The following is a 10,000-nucleotide window of genomic DNA, read 5'->3' on the forward strand; positions in this document are numbered from 1 at the left end:
CAAAAAAAAATTTTTTTTTTGAGGGGGGGTAGGTTTTCGGGGTTGTTGACAACCAATCTGATATTCAAACTCGTCGCAAATTTACCGTTTTCATGGTATTATCCCCTGGACCCTTGCACTATTTTGCGCCATATCACCGTATTCGTTAACGCAACGCGTGAACAGTGTTCTTATGGAAATGTACGTGCGCGTAGTCATGTGATCTTTCACAAGGCGCATGGATACATGGCGGATGTTTTAAATGATAGGAAATATTTTTCATAAAATAAAAAATAGTTTTCATCTCATTGAAATACTTTAAATAAAATTTAAAAAATAGTTTTCACATTTATAGTAAAAATAATGTCAGTAAGTTTTCACGAGCGGTTTACAAAAATATTTTTGTTTTTCGTTCCTTTTTTCCTTTTTTTCTTTTTTTCTTTTTTTCTTTTTTTAGGGGGGTATTCAATTATAGAATTTGTATCGATTTTAAAAGTTGCTTCTGCAGTTTAATGTATTGTTTTTCCGTAAGTAACGCATACGCTGAGCAGAAGAACTGTTTAATTTTTCACAAAAATTCTGTTTACATTAGGGGGGGCAGAGGGGGACGCGACACCACCCGTCCCCCTCTGCTCCTCCACACACCCCATTGTAAACAGAATTTTTGTGAAAAATTAAACAGTTCCTTTGCTCGGTATATGTTGGCGCGTTACTTACGGAAAAACGATAAATTCGAGGCGGGTGGTGTGGCGCGTTGTGGCGACGGTAAATTAAACTGCAGAAGCACCTGTTAAATGTTGTACAAGTTCTATAATTGAATAACCCCCTCCAAAAAAAAAAAAAGAAGAACGAAAAATAAACCTGTTTTTGTAAACAACTCGTGAAAACTTAATTTTTTAGATCAATTTAATTTCTCGTCAAGAACTAGGGGCCCTGTCGGTGGGGCATTAGAATACGCCGACTGCCCCCCCCTGCAGAGGGTAAAAGTCCCTCAATAGGGGTCCTGGATATGACCTTAAACTATATCCAGTGGTGAGGCCCCAGTTTGTGGGCTTTGGGGAGTGTGGAGCCACCCTTTAATTACCATTGCTCCCAGGTCCACTCTGACCCGGAGTGGTAGTACCTGTTAGGGTCCCAACTATGGGTTAAATAGAAACCGATGTGAAAACAACAAATATATTCTATTAAAAAAAATTTTCTTCAAAATCTTTGGATTCGGCATTAAATAACCCGAAAAGGGTTGATATGCCGTAAAACAACCAACCAACCAACATCAAAAACTAGGTGACAGAAAAAAATGAACCAAGTTTGTGAGAGTATTTAACAAATATTTTGATATATTTTTCATCTTTATATTTTTCAGGTTCGGATGCCAAGTGCACAAACGAAGGGGAGGAAGTTTTCATTCCCCTCATCTCCGACGATCCGTGCATTAAATGTGTCTGTCGGGTAGGTGACATTTCCATTTTATCGCTTACTTCTATTTTCGTCTCAATTCTATTTTTTTTTTTTAGAAACGATCTCAATGGATATTTTCCACCTATAGAGCTGCTGAAAATCCAGGTTATTAATAATCACTGGTGAGATCTGTGGAAAGTCCACAGTTGTATTCTTTAACTGTTGTGTATTGTTGTCGTGTTTACAATTAATTTCATTATATGGAAATTAGACCGCACATATCGTCTTATTTTTCTTTCAACCTAAAATATTTTTATCTAAATTCACTGTTTAATATAGTTTCTGAATATCTATGCTTATGAGGGTCCATCTCAAAACCCCATTGTAGGAATTTCTTACATATTTCTATAAATGACCGGCTTGAATGCAACCTCTCAATATTAATGTACACATTTTGAACAGAACAAGTACTACATGTTGATCCTATATTCGAAGCCCGTAAGTGTATTTCGTGCTAGAAATTCACATTAGACATAACTACATTAAATGAATATTTGTGGTAATATTTTTAGTACATCAGAGATCAGGTGGTTCTATCTTTTTATAAAGCGCTGAAGGGTGATAACGTACGTACGAATATGAAGTTACTTTAGAGTATAATTATCTGCACATTATTCGACATATTTCGTAGCGAAATCCATTTATTAGGTCAAATAGATGCAATATGGGTTGAATAGTTTTCAGTGAAACATTTAACTAATTTTTTTTTTTTTACTTTTGTGATCGTCTTATACTTTGCCGCCTCGTCGCTTTATCGATTGCGGTAACTTAAGATTCATTGGTTCTTTTCTTTTGTTACCATATTTTTTTCGATACTATTTTCCAACTTCCTTGTGATTCTTTTTAGAAAAATATCAATTGATGCAATATCACAATTTGCCATTCAACAATAATTGCTTATCACCATTGAACCGTTAAAAAAACTAAGATATTTGCTATTTTTGCGGCATTTTTTTTTATTAAGGTGTTACTTTTCGTTACAACCGATGCATTTTCTTTCCTTTTTTTTTCTTTTTTTTTTGTCTCCCGACAAAAAGAGGGTGGACCTGTAAATTAACCCTTACTCGTTCGTCCGTTCATCTGTTCACACTTTTCTCAATAACTACGACTTGGAATTTTTATAAATTTTGCACAAGCATTAAACATGATACGAGTAAAAACATAACAGAACGGATTTTCCAGGAAAACTCCGATTAGGGGTGCCTTCGGGCTAAAATGGCTAAAATTGACACTTTTGTGCTTATTAAAAAAATGATGCCTTGGATTTTTATACATCTTTCTGAAAAGTTGTAACTAATTGATTTCTATATAATTTTGTTTATCTATACTTTGGTGATAACTCTTGAGTGTGCCCCAGGGGCTCTTTTAAGGCTAATAAAAACACTCCATTTTTGGGACTATTTTACTATATTTGTCCAAAATGTTCTATGTATGTCTATTTAGCAGTTTTGCATAGTGCTGAACTTAAATTTAAATATGGTAAGGCTTTGGGGATCTAAATGGGGGGGGCAGATGATGGGCTTAGTCGTTTCTTTTTGATTGTTTTTTTTTTTTTTGCATAGTGCAGAATTCAAATTTACATATCTTAAGGCCTAAAACTGTACCGATTGTTCATTTTTACCAGGATTTGACGTCCCCTGGGGACTTTTGGAGCTAAATGAGAGGAGGGGGGCAATGCTGAACTTAACCATTTTTTCATGTCTCGTTCACTGTGCACTCACTGGGGACCATGCATGCTTCACTTGTTTTACAAAGGAGTTACTACTTATCAAAGCCCAGAGTCCACTCGAGGATAAGTGTTAATGAGTGTACAGTAGTCATTGGAACAATATAGTAGTAATCGTTCGGTGTGAAAATTTGGTAAATAGGATGACTTAATGGGACGGCTCATCAAGAACTTGTTTACGTTGGACTTGAAAACAGCCAACAGTGTTCCACGGGCATGCAGTTCTAACAAGGAAGCTTTGTTCATGGAATCTACGTTTAGGTTTAGGCACAAATAAAGAGTGGAGGAAATTATTGATAGTGGTTTCAGCTAGACGAGTGTTTTTCGTGAAAATTTGGCGATGGGGGCCATAGATTAAAGCTCAGACGCGCACTTGCCAAAATAATAACGATAAGGCAGAGGCAGCCTTGTTTCTGTGGGAAAGAGGTTGCAGGGAAGAGAAAAGAGCATCCCCCACTAGGCTACAAAGTCTATTATGAACTCTGTCGACACAGGATACGCTGCTTCTAGCAGCTTCTGTCCAGATGTGGCAACAGTAGTCCATCCTTGGATTACGTAACTCTTATACAGGTAGAAAATTGCATCAGTAGTGAGATATCTACTGGAGCGGAAGAACGATCTCACTATTTTTCAAGTGACCTTGGCAACGGATTAGATGTACGTGTTCCATTTCAGATCAGGAGTAAAGGTAAGACCCAGAAGCTTGTCAAACCATGGAGTCTCCCCAAAACGAGAGCCATTCATTTCAATTGATCCCAGACGGGGATCAAAGCCTTGATGATGTAAAGATAGAAGCTTGGTTTCAGATGCATTAAAATTAACCAGCCACCTTTTTCCCCATTGCATCACGTGCTCCAGATCAGAGGAGAGAATCATAGAAACTTGGTCATTTATGGTCTTTGAAGTGTTGCCATAGATGGTTGTGTCGTCAGAATGAATGTCTACGAATAATCTTAGGCTGTGATTTGGGAGATAATTGATCATACAGCTGATGAAAGTTTGATTAAGGTAATTCATGACAACTCCTGTTACAGCAATTTCTGGCCACTTAATATTTGGTAGGATATTCTCAGAATCAATTACTGTCTGACAACTTAGATTCAAGAGGAAGCAGAGAGAAAGATAGCTAGGGAGCGGAAGTTATTTCAATCACTTCCGGATCTACTGCCACTCTTCAGAAAGGGCAAACAGAAAACTGTAATGGCTTAAAAACGGAAAAAAAGATTTAAGCAGGATCCAATGTTATAATTATTTTAATTAAATTTTTTTAGCTTGTTCTATTACTTTATGGTATTTTATTTATTTTTTTGTTTTTTGTTTTAATGAATAATCGATTAATAACAAATAAAACAAACAATAATATCTAAACGATATAGAGATGAAACACGTATACAAATGAACGGGAAGTATCGCACATTTTTTATTAATATAGCGAATAAAGAACAATTAATTGCAAATTTGGGTATCAAATGAAACAAATAAATATGACGTTTTCTTTCCTTAGTATTTTTGGAATTTTTTTTCATTTCGTTACACCTTGGGGAAATTTTGACGAATAAAAATACAGTATTTGACATTAAAGACATACAAGAAAATCTTATTGTGACGATATTCGAAAATTGAATTTCAAGTGAAACCAATGGAATCTACTAAAATGTCATGTCACAGTAATGAACATATCCCACAAGTACGAAAAACGATAAGGTAAAAAATTAATTGTTAATGAAAATATTTTTCGAGGATAATTGTCGAAAATTAAGGTTTGCAAAAAAAAATAATAATAATAATACGAAAGCAGGAGGGTCTGAATCCTAAAAAAGGGAAGCAAATCTTTTCTGTGAACTGAAAATCTTTGGCCAATTTAACAAAACTTAATTTTCGCTAATTGTCTTCAATTTTTCGAATTTCGCTACAATAACGAAGAAGAACCAAACTTTATGAAATGTGTAGAAATTTTGGGTTTTTTATGGCAACTTATCGAAAATCAATTAAAATCAATTATGGTCTGACATCGTCTTGGCGTTTTTTCAATAAGTAATTGGTAAGAATCGCGCTGCCAAAAATGTTAAATAGTCTAATCTCGTTCGAAGGCTAGCAAATATAAAGTTATATGTCAAATACTGACCATATATTTTTGATTGGATTTAAGTCAAATCCAAATTTGAGACAGACGGGATAATATTAATTCCGGAACGCTGGGCCAATGAAATTGTGTCGGCCAACTTCGCTTAGGAAAATATTTCTCTGCAATCGTAGCTTTATTATTTAAGCCAAAAAAATATTTATTTTTATTTAAACAAAATTAATCAGAAAAAGGAAAAAAAATCATCTAAAAAATCAATTTTATTTTTTATTTTTTTATTCACGAAAGTTAGCTTACAACGAGTGTTTTTTTTTTTTTTTAATTATCTTAACATTTTGTAAAATTAATTTTAATTATCTTAACATTTTGTAAAATTAACCAATAATTATACATTGTATATTTTGAAACAAGATAATAAGCAATATTGACTTTATTAGTCGCAAGATGGCGTCCACACACGGATGGAAAAAGTGGAAGGGAACGCAAATTTTAGTGAAACGAAATTAGCGAGTCAACTGTACAGCGTAGCAATAAAAAATAGCTTGATTTCTGATAACAATAACTAATAACTAAGAAATGTTTTTGTTGTTTTAACTAGACTGTAGGTTCACATAACATTTTAATAAGCAAAAGATACCATAAACATTGAATTTCATCCTCCTTTCTCTGCATAACAAAGAAAACAATGACATGAAAAAATTAAGAAACATTTTTCTTTTTTTCTTTAAAAATAGGACCGTAGTTTCACATAACAATTTCATAAACAAAAGATACTATGAAATTATGTTAAACTGTCCTATCTGGAACAAAAACTAAAAAAAAAAAAGTTTCTTAGTTTTTTCATTTCATTGTTTCGTTTTCATAATTATATATATATATATATATATATATATATATATATATATATATATATATATATATATATATATATATATTTAATTTTTATGGTATTTTTTTATTTATTAAAATATTATGTGAAACTACAGTTTGGTTGAAATAAAAAAAAACATTTCTTAGTTATTAGTCGTTGTTATCAGCAGTCGAGTTGTTGTTGTTGTTGTTGTTTTTTTTTTGTTTGTTTTTTTTTTGTTTTTTTTTTTTCTTGCTAGGCTGTACAGTCGACTCGTTGATTTCGTTTCGTAAAAATGTGCCTTCCCTTCCACGTTTTCCATCTGTCGACTAATGACGTCAACGGTGTCACAAAATGTATTAAATGTGTTGATTCTGAGCCCATCATACGTCACCAATTTATTTTATTTATTTATTTATTTATTATACTTTTGAAATCACTATTATAAAATATAATTACCAATAAAGAATTGTCTCTATAATAATGAATACGAACTATGCATAACGCAGAATATAATATTTAAGCATATTTTACGATCGGGCAACCCACCCCCTCCAAAAATGTGATTGTGCCAGCTTCGGCTGATATTGTAGCTTCCTTCAGTCTAAACAGACTATGGACATCCACTATAAGGGTGCCTGTGCGTGGAATTTTTGTGGCAAAAGATCCGCAGTCTCTAATCATACCTCTACTGGGTCGACATTGTTAAATGGTAGTGGCAAGTGGAGGTGCATCTGGTACTAGCTCAACGTTGCTTAACTTCAGTGATCTGATGAAATCCAGTGAGTCAACGTGATTATAAAGTGTCAAGGAGGATTGAAAAACTGAGGAGAGAGAGAGAGAGCACTAACCAGACCTCTACTGGGGAGAGAGAGGGCACTAACCAGACCTCTATTGAGAGAGTGTGGGGAGTACTAGAAACTTACGAAGATGTATTCTTACTCAGATTTCATAGAACATCATTGGTTATTGTTAGTGATGGCGTGTGGGAGTACTGAGTAATTAGAAGAAGAAGAAGAAGAAAAAGAAGAAGAAGAAGAAGAAGAAGAAGAAGAAGAATGGGAAGGAGAAAAAGAAAAGGAAGAAAAATAAAGAAAAGAAAATTCATAATTCATAATAATCATAAGAAGAAAAAGAAAAAGGAAAAAAATAACAAAAAGAATAACAAAAAGTAGACAGGGAAGAAAAAGAAAACTAAAAAGAAGAATATTCATAAGAAGAAAAAGAAAAAAGAAAATGAAAAATCATAAGAAGAAGAGGAGGAGGAGAAACAGGTAAATGATTACCACGTGATTCATCGTCAACTTTTCCTGCTTCTCATCTTTTCTTTCTGTCTGATGTGATTCGTAAAGAACTTGGGAGTTTTTCAACTAATTTCCAACACTTGGGTGGGCGGGAAAAACAACGCTGTAATAAGTTGTGGGCGGTTTTTGTTGTTGTTTTTATTATTATTATTATTTTTTTTTTTTTTTTTTTTTTTTTTTTTGGAAATTACATTGGACAGACTTGGAATTGGTCTGTGAAAGTCTGGAACGAAGTAAACACGAAGAAATGATTGTTTTACCAAACACCCGTTTTGTATTCGACACCGCGAGGGTGCCAAGAGAACGCGCGTAAAATGACTCTGTATAGCTGAAGAGTCGATGATATCTACGCCAACTTCTTCTGAGAAACAACAGCGGGGAATATTCACGAAAGCGATCTGGAGGCCTGCTTCGTTTTATTTGAACTCCTAGCCTAAAATGTCGGGAACCAATTACAGAATTTTGAGAACAAAATCTGACTAGTGTGGACTATGTTTAGTTTTATCTAGTTTTATGCAAATGGAAATAAAAAGAGATGGAATTCTTCGTATAAATTTAAATACGATTATCTTCGATGTTTGTGACATTTTAAAAACAGGCTCCTTCAGACTTTGACAAACTATGAATACCCACGAAGCAGGTGCGCAATATCCAACCACACCTCTCCTGAGTCGACATTGTTAAATACCAGTGGCAAGTGAAGTGTATGTACAGGACGACTGAAAACAAATGCTGAGATAAGCGGAGAGCACATACAGAGCCTAAAACTCCCAAATGGTCACCCATCTGGTACTAACCGGGCTCAATGTTGCTTAATTTCAATAATCTGACGAGAACCAGTGTGTCTACGCGATTATGCCGTATTCAATACGTATTAAACGCCAATGAAATTCCTGAAATTTCAGTAGTCTGTGGTGTTTTATTGTTGCTACTAGCTAAATGCCCGGCGTTACCCGGACTTAAAATACGCTTAAACATGATATTTTAATTTATGCAAATTGCGTATGAATTATTATAGAATGAATCCTCTATTAATTATTATATATTATGAGAAATAATTTGCTTGGTGGACTAATTCGAAAAATTTTTTTTTAATAATAATGATAATGTCGTTCATCAAATTCCGTCTGTGTTTGTTTAGAATATCACGGCAGCTGATATTTCGGCTTGACGGTCTTAAAAATAGTCTTTCCTCTCTTATAGATAAAAAGGGAATTTTTACAAGGGAATATTTTACGTTTTTTACAGAGCATAGTTAAAATAATTTATACAGGGAAATAATTTATACAGGGAAATATTTTACGTTACACCGCTAAAACCTTGACCGGTGTAACGTAAAATATTTCCCTGTATAAATTATTTTATCTATAAGAGAAAAAAGACGTTTTTTAACATCGGATTTTTTTTTCGATTTTCGATATTTATCGCATGAATTTCTGTACAAAACATACCTAAGAACACTGTCAGAAATGTAAGTTACCTTTGTGTGAAATGTGCATAAGATAGGCTCAGACACTTCGGAATCTATGAGAAAGGAACTCACACACAAACACACAAACACACACACACACAAAGTGACTGTTATACAATAGTAGAGATATTGGTCACTTTTTTAACGTATTTTGTTATTATTTTTTCTCTGATGTTCCCATTTAGTATTTTGATATTTTATGTGCTTCCCTCGATATAACAATAACCAAAACGCTATTAGCAATCACCAAAATATTTTTTTTTTAAGCTAACATTAAAGCGAAAAGTTGTAACTGTTGAGCTTTTTGCCCATTCCAAAATAAATGCCTGAGCAAATACATTGTTGACCATGGCAGAACATTTGACAAAAAATCCCGGATCACAAAAAGTATTACGTACGTATGAGCTCTCTAAAATTTAAAACCAGATATTATAATCATAAAAAGCACATTCAATGGCAAGAAAAAAGCCGAATAAAAACTGCACTAGCGATTCATTTCTGCAAGTTCAAACAAAACAGATATCCGCAAATAGTCGAATGGAAAATTATACGATAAACTAATACATGTAGGCATTTAGAGAACCCGTGTTGATTATGTTTAAACAGGACAATAGAATATGAAATAATAGTCGGCCGAACCTTTGTCTGAGTGAAACCTGGCCATTGGTTAATGAAATTCGGAAATAAAAACAAATCTTATTAATTTTCTAGCTAAACTAATGTTCGTCCATCGCTTGCGCAGATGATCGTGATTATGCAATTGTTCTGTGGGTTCGAAGATGGCTTGTTAGACTGATTCGAGCTCTCTAGTATTTGGGAACCTGTGCGATAATTCTGTATCAGAGGTGTTGACGGCTCTGTCTTTTCTAATGTCACGTTTTCTCTTGCGTTCTTCATTGCATGGGGATTATAGCTTCTTTGTGAGCTGTGGCACGTTAGGAACATCTGTCTTGAGTTAGAACACGAACCGACCTGTTTGAGAGAAAACTTGATAGTCCTTGAACCGTTTACGCTGTACTCTGCCGCGTCTTTTTCCTTTGGACATTTCGCCGTAAAAGAGCTGTTTGGGGAGCCTTGACTAAACGTGTATGTATAAACGCTCCCGGTAACACTAATTCTATGTACTTTT

At 34.1% G+C, this 10,000-nt stretch overlaps 1 protein-coding gene across 1 annotated transcript in view; it reads left to right on the plus strand.

Moving 5' to 3' along the window:
- LOC145254767 (BMP-binding endothelial regulator protein-like) overlaps positions 1 to 10,000 on the plus strand; it is a 432,474-nt gene that overhangs the window by 218,737 nt on the left and 203,737 nt on the right. The window contains exon 2 of the mRNA XM_080113535.1: positions 1,343 to 1,428. Coding sequence (XP_079969661.1) covers positions 1,343 to 1,428 — 86 coding nt within the window. The remainder of the gene's footprint in view (positions 1 to 1,342; positions 1,429 to 10,000) is intronic.

Source organism: Euprymna scolopes, chromosome 30, assembly GCF_053919585.1.
Source record: "Euprymna scolopes isolate OS-2025 chromosome 30, ASM5391958v1, whole genome shotgun sequence".
Classification (NCBI taxonomy): Eukaryota; Metazoa; Mollusca; class Cephalopoda; order Sepiida; family Sepiolidae; genus Euprymna; species Euprymna scolopes.